The 15,329-nt window shown below is 36.0% G+C and overlaps 2 protein-coding genes across 2 annotated transcripts in view; one reads left to right on the top strand and one right to left on the bottom strand.

Annotated features, from left to right (window-relative positions):
• LOC145981148 (uncharacterized) overlaps positions 1-5,763 on the bottom strand; it is an 85,844-nt gene extending 80,081 nt beyond the window's left edge. The window contains exons 1-2 of the mRNA XM_083114274.1: positions 5,710-5,763; positions 1,671-2,107 (exon numbers count right to left, since the gene is read on the bottom strand). Of these exons, the coding sequence (XP_082970400.1) occupies positions 1,671-2,107; positions 5,710-5,763 (491 nt within the window). The remainder of the gene's footprint in view (positions 1-1,670; positions 2,108-5,709) is intronic.
• Positions 1-15,329, top strand: part of LOC145981385 (uncharacterized) — a 446,659-nt gene that overhangs the window by 216,144 nt on the left and 215,186 nt on the right. The gene's annotated exons all lie outside the window — the stretch shown is intronic.

Below are 15,329 nucleotides of genomic sequence, written 5' to 3'. Positions count from 1 at the left end.
CAAATACCATAGCTTTTTAAAAGCAGATTTTCTTGCTTCAATACATTCACCAATATTTTCGGGCTTACCTGGTCTGAGTTTGTTATAGGAAAAGTAATAAGATTTATGATAACATACTTCTGCAGCTAGGATCTCCCTTCATTTGATTGATATTATTTCTTCTCGCTTATCTCAATTGCAGTCCCATGCAATTTCTTATCAACTCTAAGCTCAGCAACTTGAGTAAGTGCTTCCCTTAATCTTCATATTCTCTTATATTTGCATACTTTGTTACACAAAACACAAATCTTGATATAAATTATATATTCGTCTGTGAGTGTCCATTTCAAGCATTTCTCAGCATGCTTTGATGAGCAAGGACTTTAAGAAAACAGGTGATAGGATGAAGCATCTGCTTCTAGTCTTCTTAAGGACTTGATATTAGTAAAATTGGCTCTACACATGCCACGAAAATTTTCATCCGATAAATCACGCATCTTTTATCTCTATCAATATGTCTGCTCACAGCAGCATTTCACAAAACTGTCTATGTCTTTTGGTAGATGTATTCCCACACCCTTGTAATATACTTCTCTGGTCAGTCTTCTGTTTTTACAGATTTGTACTTTCTTGAAAGAAAACATTTTGACTGTAATTAATTATAGAGTACACACCCAAATGTTAACCTCATTTCCACGTACTTCACCTCGGCAACTGGAATCTGCAAACTGCAATCTGATGTCTGAACCTACGGCCAGCATAATCCTTTGTAGGGTTGTTTGATTTCAGTTTTTGTTTTTAAGTTCACTTTATGCACAGATAGGCTAATTTGGAGTGGACCTACAATTTAAAGTGGGATTGAAACCACTATGTGCCTAGACAGATTATCGAAACTAGGGCCCCTTGATTACAAGGCAACGCTATTACATTAAGCCAGCAAGGAGGCTACCTTTGAATGGTTGCATGTTGTCCTGTGTTTTGACCATATGTGTGCTGAGTGCCCCAATACAGCCTCGATTGATACCCTGGGTAAGGAGATTTTAGAGACATGCAAGGGTGATTTTTTGTACATTGTAAGGACTTGTTCCCGTATAATGTGATGGTTGCAAATAGCCTAAGTGCTGACACATGCAAAATTTTAATTTCAATTAATCAATAATGTCATTCCATGAACATCGGTAACATTTAAATATTGATTGATTGATTTTTGTATATTTTACTTCGTGTTTTGTGCCTCTTGGCTAATTTGCGAAGATGGGGATGAGTGATGAAATGATGAAATTGATGAATAGACATTCACAAACTACCAAGCCCGAGCGGGATTCGAACCTGGGGCCCTAGGTGTTGCAGTGCGATGTGCTAACCTCTCGGCCTCAGGGTCCGGTTAACATTGAAACAAGATTGATGGCTAGTTAGTACAATAACAACAACAAACAATCATGATAATAATAATAACAGTTATTATTATAACAATACTAACAAAAACAATTACTAATGTTATTTTTATGAAATGTTATTGCATGTATATAACAGTAATATACTATTCAATAGTCAACACCAGTTGCAATATGTGTAATTAAATAGGACTAAGGTCATATCCTGCTAGAAGAATTTGCTGCACACTCTTCATAATTCATTGAATTATGATGAAAGTATTATGGTATTCATTTGAAAATACTCCATGCACTCACCTTTCTGTCTCTGCACCTAGACAGTCATCTTCAATTGGGAATTCACTCTTCACATCTTCAGATTCTACTTTAACTTTGTCACTCTCATTACTTTTGAATGCAACAGCACCATAATGTGCAATATCGTCACTCGTATCCAAATCCTTACTATCCTCTGGCAAAAATTCACTCAATCCAGCATTAGAGTGCAAATATATGTGAAAGTAGCTACCAGCAACATTCCCTGGTTCATCGATTTTCATTTGTTCTTCTTTTGGTTCAGATTTATTAACTGATGATAATGATGGCTGCCAAGTGTTTTCATTTGACTCTTCACGAGGAGGAATATCTTGGGACTCACTCTTTATTGAAAACGTCACGAGGTCAGGATCTAGCTTCAGCAGTGAGGGCAAAGCGACAGACTCCATCTGTGATGGTGAGGGTGAGGCACTTGAAATCTGAAAATACATTTAACACACGAACTTCAGATGGTGTTGAAAGTGGAGACAAATTTCAATAACACACACACTTTTGAAAGAGAAGATGTCAACTGGCAATCAAGCTGAGGATTTTAGAATTATGCATAACATTCATGGATTGCTTTGACTGTTTATCATCTACTTCCAGGGTGGATAAAAATCATTATTTTTATATAAAAATATGTTGCTGTTTTTTAAATCAATATTTTTGAAAACCCCTTTTGAAATTAATTGCATGGCTTGTGGCACCATACATTAAAATATATGTTTTTTATATAGCAAGTCTTTATCTAGTAAACGACCCTGTAAAATATTTGAACAATTTGATTAAGGCAATAAAAAATTATATGTAAATACACATTTTTCTGTTTCTGATACTGTATATATGAACCTACTATGGAAATGTTTGTTAATGATACTATAATAATTTCAGTAAATATTCTTCCAATGAAAGTAAAACATCCTGAATGTACTCTATAATTGTAACTTAAGATATTTTTATAGTCTTTGTAGCTGAATTTGGCATTTTTTTTAATGATAGTTTGTAAAATATCACCTGCCATGTTTATTTACAATTTAATGATAATGACACTATATCCAGTTTAACATAATTAGTATATTGTATATTTTTCTACACAAAATGTTTGCTATTTTTGCACAAAAAATTATTGAAATTTAAATCAAGAGAAATGTAAGTGCATTTACATTTACTTTTCTATGAGTTTATCACCATCAGTACATATATTTTGTTTCCATTCTTTTCCTTTCTTAGAGCCTAATAAACACCATTAAATGATTACTACTAGTAGGAGATGTGAGGAGATGGAAAAAAGAAAATAGAAGGGAGGAACAAGAGACAGGGATAAGAGTGTGGAAATTAAAGGATAACATGATAAAAGAGAAATATCAAGAAATGTTGCGAACAAAAGTGCCAAGAGATGAACCCAAAGGAGTAGAAACAGAATGTATAAGATTTAAAACAGAATTAGTAGAGGCAGCTGAAAAGGTATGTGGTAGGACAAGCAAGAAATGAAAGAAGAAAGAAAGACCATGGTGGAATGAAAGAACTAGAGAGGCAGTGGAAAACAAAAATGATGCATTTAGAAAATGGTTTAAAGTTAAATCACAAAATGAACGAAAAGAGAACGTGGAAAAGAAGAAAGAGGCAAGAACAGTAGTATAGGAGGAAAGAAGAAAGTGGATGGAAGAATGGGCCAAAGTGCTACAAGAAGATGCAGATGGGAACAAGAAAGTATCATATGGATTAGTGAGAGAAAGAAAAAGAGAAAGGCGAGGTAAGGGATAAAAGGGAAACATTTTAGAAGAGGATGAAGAAATAATGAGAATGTGGAGATATCATTTCGAGAAATTGCTGAATGTGAAAAAAGGAAATGAAAATGAAGTGAAGGAAAAAGAAAACCGGAAGGGAAAAGTTAATCTCACATGGAAAGAAGTGGAGGAAGCTCTGAAGAGACGTAGAGCACCTAGAGTAGATGAAGCGCCAGTGGAAATGATACTAGGAGCAGGAGTGATTGGTGTGCAGTGGCTGGATAGTGTTGAAAGCGGTGTGGCAAGAGAGAGAAATGCCAAGAGATTGGACAAAGGGACTAATAGTTCTCATATTCAAGAAGGGTGACAGAAAAGAATGTATAAACTACAGAGGAATAACACTTAGTGCCACTTAGCAAAGGTATATGAGAAAATATTAGAGAAAATAATACGGGATGTAACAGAGACACATAAGAAAGATGCAGCCAGTGGAGAGGAAATTTTTAAGGAATTTGGGGAAAACTAGAAGGGATAGAATGAGGAGATCCCACAGACAGTGGGTGTGGTGAAGCTTCAGGACAAGATAGATCAGGCACAGGTAAGATGCAGAAAGACTACCAATAGGAGCTTACCATGTACAAGGAGTGGGAATAAGGCCAAGGACGAGACCAAGATGTCAGTGGAAAGAGCAGAGTTAGAAGAATAGGATAACATTGGAAAACCATGGAAAGAAAGGAGTTGTGGAAGACAGGGAAAAAATGGAGAGGCTTGACTTCTATGATGACCCAGCCAGAGGTAGGAAATGACGAAAGTGATTCTGATGTTTACAAAGTCCTTATGTACATTACTATACATTATTTGAAGTGATTTTTTTTTTCAAAATCATCCGATTTAATTCGTTATTTATTGTCTACTTCAATATTATTTGCACCTTCTGATTTCACAGAATAATGGAAAATCAAACTATCTCAAATTAAACTCTGATCTGAGACACCATTCTAAATCTTCCAACCAAACTTAAAGAATATAAAAATTGCTAGAAGGAAGTAATACTTCCAATCTTCTAGATTTGGGTTCAAATTCAGTACTATCTTCTGAATGTGTATCCTGTAAATAGCTATTATAAAAATTACCCATCAATTTGGGTTTGTACGTGGGTAGTTCAATAAAGTGTAGCCTCAACCTACTTCATATCAAAGAGCATGATGCATATCTGTTTACTACATAAGGGTCATTCCATGTTAAATCAACCAATAAAAAAATATTTTTGAACCTTTAGGATTCAGATTTTTAAGATTCTTCGTTTATTCATAGTACCTATCAAGAGGACGAAAACTGCCAAATTTAAGATTTTTTGGGCTCATAGTTTGAGTTATTGACTGTCAAAAATCGCAAAATTTGATGCCATTTTGAAATCTCTAAACAGTTGTAGATCAAAAATCATTTGACCAAGAGAGCTCGAATTGGTGTCATTCTCTTCTTCTTTAATGAGCTTTAATTTGAAATTTGTTAGAGGTGCATATTATGCCAACTCACTTGAAAATGAAGAGAGAAAATCATTAAACATAAGCATAGCATACATAGTCAGATTTAGGCTCAAGGAGAAACTAGGGAGAATATTTGATGTATCAATTAATACAAAACTGGTTTAAAAATAATTAATTCTTGTGAAAGAGTGGACTTCCTAAAGAAGGCTCTACCAGTAACATTATGACTAACTATGCAGCACATTATAATATGCTATCACCGCAGATTTCAAAATTTGACTACCAACAGTGCAACATTTTATAATGGTATGTTTTTGAATTTGATTTAATTGGTTGATTGATTTTCTTCATTACACTTTGCTTTTATGCTACTTTTGGCTAATTTATGAAGATGGGGTAAGCTATGATATGATGAATGGACACTGACATTCATGCCCAGACCAGGATTCGAACCGAGGACCCCTGGCATCGTAGCGTGATGTGCTAACTACTACACTATGGAGACCAGCTATTCCAATTCAGATGATGCAGAAAACACAACGAAGCACATGCAGTACTTGCTATTTATTTTTAATGAACTGTACTTGGAAATTCAAGTACAGGTGAAGATTTTCAGGCACTCTGTATGTGTCAACCCTTGGCCTGGATCATTGTAAAGGTTCACGTATTGTAATTAGAAATAATATGGATGCTAGATTCTGTTAATGGTGTCAAGTTGTGTTTGGGTAATGTCAGGTAACTAAAACGAACCTCGTCATTTGTTAGGTAACTGAGCTGCACAGGGTAGAACCTTGCTGACTTGGAACCGAGATGAACACAACTTACACAGGCTGTGTACAGTGTATCTTGGTATATTTTTTCTTCTGGCCCAAGGGTCATGATAATGGCCTTTTCCTAATTTGAAGTTTTTCAAGCATATTTCTCTTGTTGGTTAAAGTTGTGAAATTATTGGTTGAAGGACACAGGGGCCATATGGAATCTATGCTCAGTTACATTAAACTCAGGAAATACTTCTCTGACAATCATATACATTTTTAACATTTTACATATTCTATCCATTAGACATTACCTACTTGCAGGAGCGAACTAACACATTCTGCACCCCCTCCCCCCTCTCTACCTTCAGTTGCATTCATTTAAAAAAAGCTCTCTTTTTTAAATATTAATACACACCTACGTTTATCTGTATTAGATACATTCAAATGTGAATGTATACCACGCAAAAACTGGCATGAAAGGTTAAGACAACAGACAAACTTTACACAAGTTTTAAGAAGTCATACCTCGCTAACAAATCTATGATGTTGAGAAAATATTGCAGAAGTACTTTGTACATTTGTCACAATTTCTCAATGGCCCAGCAGAGCCAAATTACAAGTAGATAATGTTATTAATACATCTAAAATTCTTTTAATGGTTTCACACTTCTTATCCATACTTTGGTGCAACATTATTAGAACATATTTATGATTTTTGCAGGCTCTATGTCATACATAATGCATTCAAGATGTGAGTTCGGCATATTTCCTGTTCTTTTATTGTTTGATTATTTTTGATATTAACTTTTATAAGAATTTATTTTTTGTTTTGTTTATTTTTACAAATCATTAATTTTACCATTACACCATTCAAACCTATCAGGAAACAACCTGCATGGTTCACAATAAATAGCATCTAATAAAGATGAATAACATAAACAAAATCTCTCTATTCTCTGTCTGGCATAGTGCTAGTGTAATAATAATCAGAGGTGAAATATCACCCGTCTTTCCAAAAAGGTAGTTGTGTTTTACTTGGTTTGGATGATAAAAATTGAAGCTGTAAATACAGACCAATATTGGGATTCACAATATTTCAAAATTTCAGTTGTTGCACCTCTTGTAATGAACACATGATTTAAACTACTTGCAAATGAAGTATTTCGTCTAATCTGATAGTTCACTTTATACTTTTCTAGTAATTAACATTTTCTGTTTCTGTTTCTAGGGGCAAAAAAATATTTTAAAATATATCTTAACTCCAAAAGGAAAACTTTCTTAATTTATCATTCTTAATGCACCCCCACCCCCTTTGCACCATGGGGGTTGGAGGGTTGTTATTTACGCCACTGCCTACTTCCATTTTCACTATTATTAACAAGTGAGAATTGAAAATGTATTTGTTTTACTTTTCAGAATTATGGAATAGATATTATAAAATTGGCTATAACTCTTCAGCCAATACTTTATACTGACATTTCAGATTTACATGCAATATTGAGAACAAAACAACACTTTAACAATGTAGGGTCCAGGGAGGAGAATATGTCCAATTTTCAAAATTTCCCAAAAATTACAACTTTAAAAAATGTTGCATCATTTCCTTTTTTCCTTTCAAAAATGGGCCTGAGGATTACATATTCTCAAGGAGTGTTTTTGTCATACTTGCCTGCAAATTTGTTCATACGGATGATATCACAAGTGAAATTTTGGATTTTTTCTATAAGCTAGCAACACTGCTGCTCTTACACATCATTATCATTATTTCCAACACAAAGTATCAGCCAATGTTCAATGAAACTTTGCATGGTTGTAAGGAATGTAATACTTGTAAATACTACATTTTATCATTCACTTTGGTCTATTGTGGTGGCCACAGAGGCATACTATACAACTTTTCTGGAATGTCTGGAGTAGCAACATGCAGAGGGGAAAGCTTGTGGGTGGGGCCAGACTAGGTGGGGAAGGGTGCAGGATGAAAGCAACGAAAGCTGTGCCGTATAACGGCCGTAAAGCAAAACGCTTTCTGCTGCCAATTTCTTTTTATTCTCAACAATGGCCAGTGCAGGGGTGCCCACAAGGGGGTTTCATGACGCGCCTGCATCATGGAATTTTTTTGGGGGGGGAATTTTATACCCATTCTATATATCTTCACACAAAAATGGGGGGTTGTATTGTTTGATTGACTTGTTATTGATTTTTAGTTTTGGTTATTATGTATAGTTTTTCTACCTACCTGTGGATGATCTAGGCGATAGGGTTGAAATGAAATGCCTTTAGAATCGGTTTGGATGAAGGGGGGACGTGGTATTCGCATTAATACAAGGTTAGTGGAGCAGACAAACTGTGCAGAATAAGGTTGACTAACAATAGCAGTGAGCCTAAAGTATCTAAAGAAAACATATATTGCTTAAATATGTCTGTATTATACCGTGTTGCAAAAACAGGGGGGCAGGGGGTCATTGCCCCCCCCAACCTTCGACGGAACTCAATTCTAGGATAGCAACGGCACAAACTTTGACGGCCAAAGGCATCTGCAGGGGAGCACAGAGGAGCAATTACCCTTCGATTTCAATGACTTTTTATTAATGACTTTTCTCTATCACTTTTGGTTAATTTTGACAATGAGGATGAGTGATGATATGATTGAATTCATGAATGGACACACATTGGCTGGGACTCAACCCGAGGACACCCGACATTCAACCACTCCACCACAGAGGTTTTCCCTTCTCATATATTTCCTCTGTCATTTCTCTTTTTTCTGTTCTTTCTCTTTTTAATTTTACAGATTAACCTTCCTATCTGTTTCAATCTTACTGTTTTTTCTTACTTTCTTACCATAAAACATCATGCATTGTGAAATAATATTAAAATATTAATGAATACTGAGAATATATTTCTCTTGCCGCAGCTGCAGTAATCATCTCATCTATGCATCAAACATGCAAATCCCCAATATTGGGCTATTTTCAACTTTCAAAATGCCGCTGCATATACTTTTATTCACCACTCAGTACCTTTCATGTTATATCATGAACAGACTGCATGCAATATCTGCTTCTAAGGGCTGTGTTGTGAAATCCTCCACCCTTGATTTGTAGCACATTTCTTTGTCCAAAATAAAGTTTCTTCTAAGAAAGGAAGAATTTAAATAGTGTGGAAGGAAATTTCTAGAGATCTACGTGCTACGAAACTTACATTTTGTAATATTAAAATTCCTTACATACATAATGTACCTGCCTTTAAAGGGACTCTATAGAAAAAGGTGGGTAGCCGGAGCATAGCAGAGGCAGGGCCATGGTAACAATAGATCAATTACCCCAGGGGCTGAGCCCGAAATCGGGGGGCTATTTTTATGAAATTTCTTGTTTAGTTCTGAAAAACAGACGGAGCCAAAGCGACTGTTATATATCCATCGGTACAGGTGCGGGTGGCTGGAGGGTGGCTGGTATGAAATTGACATGGCTACAAGTAGACTTCCACCTCGCAACTTTAAACGGCTGTACACACATAAATATTTGTTTCCATGCTCGAGAATTTTGTTTTTCACAATTTGAAACACACAATCATCCTATAAAAAATAAAAAAATCCCTAGCGAAATCGAGGGTGGAGGATTTCACAATGGACCCTTTCTACGCAATAAATATAAGCTTTACAGCAAGACAAAATGTGCGAGTGAAGCAAACTTGAAAATTTTTAAATCTACAAGTATTTCTATGCAAACTAAATATACTATTAATTTAGAAGGCACTAACAGTTTCAAAGAGGTAAACAATTCGTCTGGATGTTTTGCAGGATATTTTTTAGAAATAGGACATATTTGGTTTTTGGAGTAGCATAGTAGAACACAGGCCAGGACCCTCAAAAAAATAAAAAAATAAAAAAAGGACGGTCTTGAGAAAATCAGTACACCCTAACATAGCTATGTGTTCTCACTTCCTTACTAACTGCAGTGTGCTCTGTCTTTCGCCGCATTGATACTTTTCTTGTTACATGTTTAGGTACATGGGGGATAACTGTACACCAAACACATGACTGATGTTAGCATTGTAATATTACATGGCTTAAAAATGCAGCAGAACTGTGCACCTTTGATAAGCTCAAAGACAAAGAAAGACCGTTCAGCTACACAAAAGCACTCATATGCAATATAGCCTAATCCAAGAATCTCTGTTTGAACATAATAAATCAGCTTTCAATCTTTATCCCAGGCCTTCTTCCTATGTTCTAGGATACACAACTGTACATGTAGGACTAGGGTTACTAGATCGCTATAAGGGAAATGTAGAACATGTTGTCCCAAAATGTAGTACACAAAACATTCGCAATAAATAACATATTTCTACAGAACAATATAAAAAAAGTCATTTAAAAATGACACTTTTTGAGTTTTAAAAAATGAATTCATAACGAATTCTGAAATGTACTGTAATATACTAAACGGCTAGACTCTACTTTACATCCTCATTGCCATATGGTGGTAACTGATGAGAGTTAACAACACTGCAGGCTCGTCTTTCTGTATGCATTGTGAATGCGTGTGCTTTGCTCGTTTGCGTTCTGCGTGGCGATTGCTTCTTTGCGTACTCAGTGCATTGTGCGTGTGTATGGTGCATGAAAAAGAACAGGTTCCAAAAACTTGTAGATAGTGTAAAATAAGTTTATCCCCAGTAGAAATTTAGTGCATCGTTCAAAACTGTGCTTACAGACAGCCGGCATGTCTTCGGGTAAGTACATTTTTTCTTTTTACACTTTCTGTTCACGATAGCCCCACTAACCATTCACAGGTAGCCCCATGAACCATTCACGATAGCCCCACAAACCATTCACGTTAGCCCCACAAACCATTCACGTTAGCTCCAAAAACAATGCATGGGTAGCCCCACAAACCATTCACGGGGACGAGGTATGCCTACGAGGTTAGGTTAGGTTCCATTAGCATTCATTTCACCCCTAAATACGTGCTTCATCATCAAATTTCCTCAGTACGTTCAATTACGCATATCCAGACAACATCGTTTTTTATCGATTTCCTCCTCCAGGTAATTTTTCCTCGCTTTGGGATTTACGTTGTTGAATTCCTTATACAATAAGCTTTAAAACGAGATATGAAAAGGACGTAAAGTAGAGTCTTACCTACTAAACAATGTACTTCTACTACATGTTTTAACTGGTACTTCTCAGAAGAGAAAATTTTCTCAAAATCGCAGGTTTTGTCAAAATATATTGATGAGACCAAACTTTTTACAGATGTGAAAAAAAAAAAACTCTCATGAGTCCACTGTGCTGATGGTAGTGAAAGTAGTCTCTCACATTTGCATTATGACCTGTAATGGCTAACAAATATTCAGCAAATACCATAGTTTGAAATGGTATTTTTACTTTAATTACAGGATATCTACCAAAATATCAAATCTAAAATTCTTGTCTTTACCAGGACGTTTCTTGACCTTTTTTTCGTTTTAGTTAACATTTATTGATTCGATCCCTACTTAGGTAAAGTTGGAAATTAGCAAATAAGAAAATACATATCTATGATATTTAATGAAAAACCTATACCAAATGGGCAGTTAAGATTAAAACTGAAGCTGTATTTTACAAACAATTACACTTGCTTTATCTGCTAATGCATCCTGGACTGCATTTGGCAGACTAGCGAGGTTCTGGCGCCTGGATTCACAGCCAGAATAATCTTATGTGGGGCTTGTGTTGTCATCCTTATGTGTATGTGATTGTTTCTTCATCCATCTTATCTCACCACCATTCATCCTCATCTTTGCGATTAGCCAAAAGGGCAGAAAAGTGAAGTAAAATAAACTAAATCAACCAGTCAGTAATTGTGATAGCAAACATTCTTGACCATAAGTATAATTTCCTGATTTTTATTGACTTCTTCACCTACTTGTTGATTTCTTTACTTCTTCTTGACTTTCATGGCTTTCTTGACTGGTAGACAGCCTGAATAACTCTGTCTCTATACCCCCTGCTTTACAATCAAAAATATTGAATAAGAATGGGAAACACTTTCTTCCATCAGTATAAACCCCAAGGCTAGAAATTCTACTCAGGCACTGAACAGTAACATCAGAATGTAGACTCAAAATTTGTTCATTAGTTGCTTCCATATTCTTGTGTGCTCTCTAGCAGGACAAACTTTTATTTGCATTTTGGGCAATGGACTTGTAACTTGCATGATATCCCATTGTTCAACGAAACATGTACGTATTTTCCTAATTAATATTATGTAAAAAAAGGTAAAGTGTACCCCTGTGCTCAGCACCATGCCATGAAGGCGAATAGGGGGTGTGGGGGTAACGCCCCACACTTTCTTGATCCCGTCATGAGTGGGGGTGATGTGATCAGCATCATGCCCCTGACCACCTTTACCCCTCAGGGTTTCCCCCAGGTACCCGTGTCATTCGATGCTGGGTGGGCGCTGGGGCTGCTTCCAACATTAGAAAAGTTCCCGGATTTGAACCGGCCGGGGATTGAACCCATGACCTTCAGCATGGTAGTCAGACGCGTTACCGACTGAGACACCGTGGCCTACATAATATTATGTGACGTTCAAAATATAGGACATTTATGATATTTTTCAAATGCCTGCCGGATGCCGGACATAAGGCTAAATATGTTGGATATATGCAGGAAAAACCGGACGTCTGGTAACCTTACATAGGACGTATGTCAGAATAGGAAAAAGCCCTTTGGATGTTATCTAGTAGTTGTAAAAAGTTGAACAGTAGTAGGTGTAATCTCATTCAAAATCTATCATTAGCTTCTTGTGATTATGCTAAACATTAACTCCATTATGCTCTTGTAATAAAAGTGTTAAATTGCTACTCCTCTTGAACACTTCTTTAAAAATACATTTTGAATCAAAACATCAGCAAAACCTTGCTGAACTGTATGGCTCATTCCTGATTTGATGTAGAAAGGGATACATACATTGTAACAGAGGATACACCATTTTAAAAAAAATTATTTGAGAGAAAACTATCGTAACTGGAAAATGTTTGGTCTCACTGCAGAACATGGGCTGCTTTTTTCCTCTACATACACAAACAAAATTTATATCCTCTGAAAGTACGTACATTCTGCTTCCATTTTCCGGTGTTATTTTTCCGATTACTATTATATTCTTGCCCATAAAAAATGTTTTTCCTGCTACTAAAAGCAATGCATTTCTCGGCCAATTTCTCCATTCCTTCGCGTCCATATGGTTTACGCACAGTTTCCTTTATTATTTCAGACGAGGAATGCCTAGGGTGACCTGGAGTAATTATTGGACACAGAAAATCGGGGTAAAATTATGGACAGGGACCAGAAACCATGTTGTATCATAATTTATTACATCTAACCAACCAACATTTGTTAATTGCATATCCAGCAATGCTCTGATTAATTATTGGGATGATATTAGTACATTTTCTCAAAAAATATATTAATAACCCAAAGCACTTTAAAAAAATGGTTTTAACTTCTTTTCAAATGATACAAAATAGTGTATATGTTTGTTTTCTTTTACTTGATCTTGAATTTTGTAATGCCCAGTCTTGGATATGTGTATGAAGGTGGTTTGTGCTGAAAAACACCATTGTAGTATGAACAGTAACAGTATGTCATGCATGTTTAGTTATGAGGTAATTATTAGACACAGCGAGTAATTGGTGGACATGCTATGGGGTAATTATTGGACAGCTTGATTATTGAACTGCAACAGGTACTGGTGGTCAGCGCAACCAAAGAGTGAAATTGTGAAAACACTGTATGTGTTTTATGGTCCTGTGCAAACCGTATCAGTTAATCCATTTCAAATAACTTGTAATGATGAAGTAAGGTCAATGTTTCAAAGTATCTCTAGTGCCTCCCCGGTGGTGCAGTGGTAGCGTAGTAGCCTTCTAATCAAGAGGTACCAGGTTCGATAGCCGGTGGAGACACATAGTGGTTCGGATCCCACTTTAAACTGTAGGTCCAGTCACGATTAGTCTTACTGTGCATAAAGTTGACTTAAAACACCAATTAAAAATCAAAGTATCTCTAGACTCAGGAACGAAATGAGAACTAAAAGTGGTAAACATTGTAAGTGTCAAAAGTAAAAGTGTTGGGAAATTGCATCATTCCGCACATCAGCCCTTAAGAACGTGCACACTAGTGACCTCTTTACATGTCCTTTGAACTACTTAGAGGGCTACCAGCCACATTTCACGTTTACCACATTATAAAGCATGGCACATTTGACAGTTTAACGTGGAAAATGGTGTTTGAATTATTGTGGCACTTACAGCGTTTACCAATTTTAGTCTTCAAATATTCCCTACTCCGCAGTCTGATCTTGTAATGATTGAAGATGATGTGGAAAGTGACAACCTAGTGTAAGCCTATAGCATCTCAATATGCTTTGTTGCAGTGTGTTTGATTAAAAGACATTTGTGCAATGTTTGTAGGCCTATTTGAACAAAGAAGCTGTCTAAAAAGTTTGAAGTTTTGAAAAGTTATGTATTTAGTTTTTAGGTATAACTGTATTTAGTTCTAATCAGTTGGTAAAAATCTTATAGTCCCCGGACACCTATAACTTCTTCGTTTTGTGAATTTTTGACATTCATACTTACCCATCTGCTTCGCGGAACATTCTTGAAGGTGCATTCACGTTTTTTGATGAAAGTAGTTGCAATTTTTTTTTAAAAAAAAAAGTGTTTTTGTAACTGAAATGGTTTGTGGGGCTATGCATCAATGGTTAAATTTCCACTAAGAAACATTCCCACATCACACAAAACACCTTCCAGATGTTAGACAATGCTACAGGAACTTATTACCGTAAGTAGTTTCTTCTGTAAAAATGAAGAAATCTGTCCGGGGAATATCAGATTAGTACCAATCAGTTTAGTTAGTTAGTTGTAGTTTGGTGACAGACAGCACCTCAATATGCTTAACTTAACTTGTTATAGTTTGTGTGCTTAAAAAACACCATTTGTGTAATGTTTGTACTTGAACAAAGCACAAATTATTAACAAAAATACGTTAAAAGTATTTAATTTTGTCTACCCACGCATACCTAGTATCCTCATATGACACTTCTCCAATGTGGCTTGATGTTCCGAGCCTAAAATACGACCACCTGAAGAAGGAAGCAGGAAGCTTCCAAAACGTAAATTAATACTTTTAACGTATTTTTGTTTATAGATAGCGAGTAATACACACGTAACCAACATGCTAGAAATTATTAAAAGGTTGCCCGGAAAACAAAAAGTTGCTAATATTTATTAGATTTCACTTTTATACATTGTTTACAGAAGTCATGTGCTGTTCAATAATTACCTCAAACACAGCACCTATAGTACACACCGTTGTCCAGCATTTACCCCCTATGGCTCATCTCTGTGCTGTGCAGAGCACATTGATAACTAATGTCCAATATTTACCCCACTGTGTCCAACAATTACCCCAAGGGCGGGGTAATTTTTGGACACAGTTTTATTTTTGTTTCTACTCCTGGAAGGAATTAATAAATTTCAACAATGGTACCCGACAGATATATCAAATAGTAATTACCAAAAAAAGTACTGGCTAGAAAAGTACATAACTGTGGGAGCTATGGTAAAAGTTTGATTTTTGTCCAATATTTACCCCCCGTCACCCAACAAGGTTAGGTTAGGCCTGTTAGGTTAGGTTCCAATAGCGTA

This window comes from Lepisma saccharinum, chromosome 29, assembly GCF_977018435.1.
Source record: "Lepisma saccharinum chromosome 29, izLepSacc3.1, whole genome shotgun sequence".
Classification (NCBI taxonomy): Eukaryota; Metazoa; Arthropoda; class Insecta; order Zygentoma; family Lepismatidae; genus Lepisma; species Lepisma saccharinum.
The sequence above is the reverse complement of the archived record's forward strand: the minus strand, read 5'-3'. Positions and strand labels throughout refer to the sequence as shown.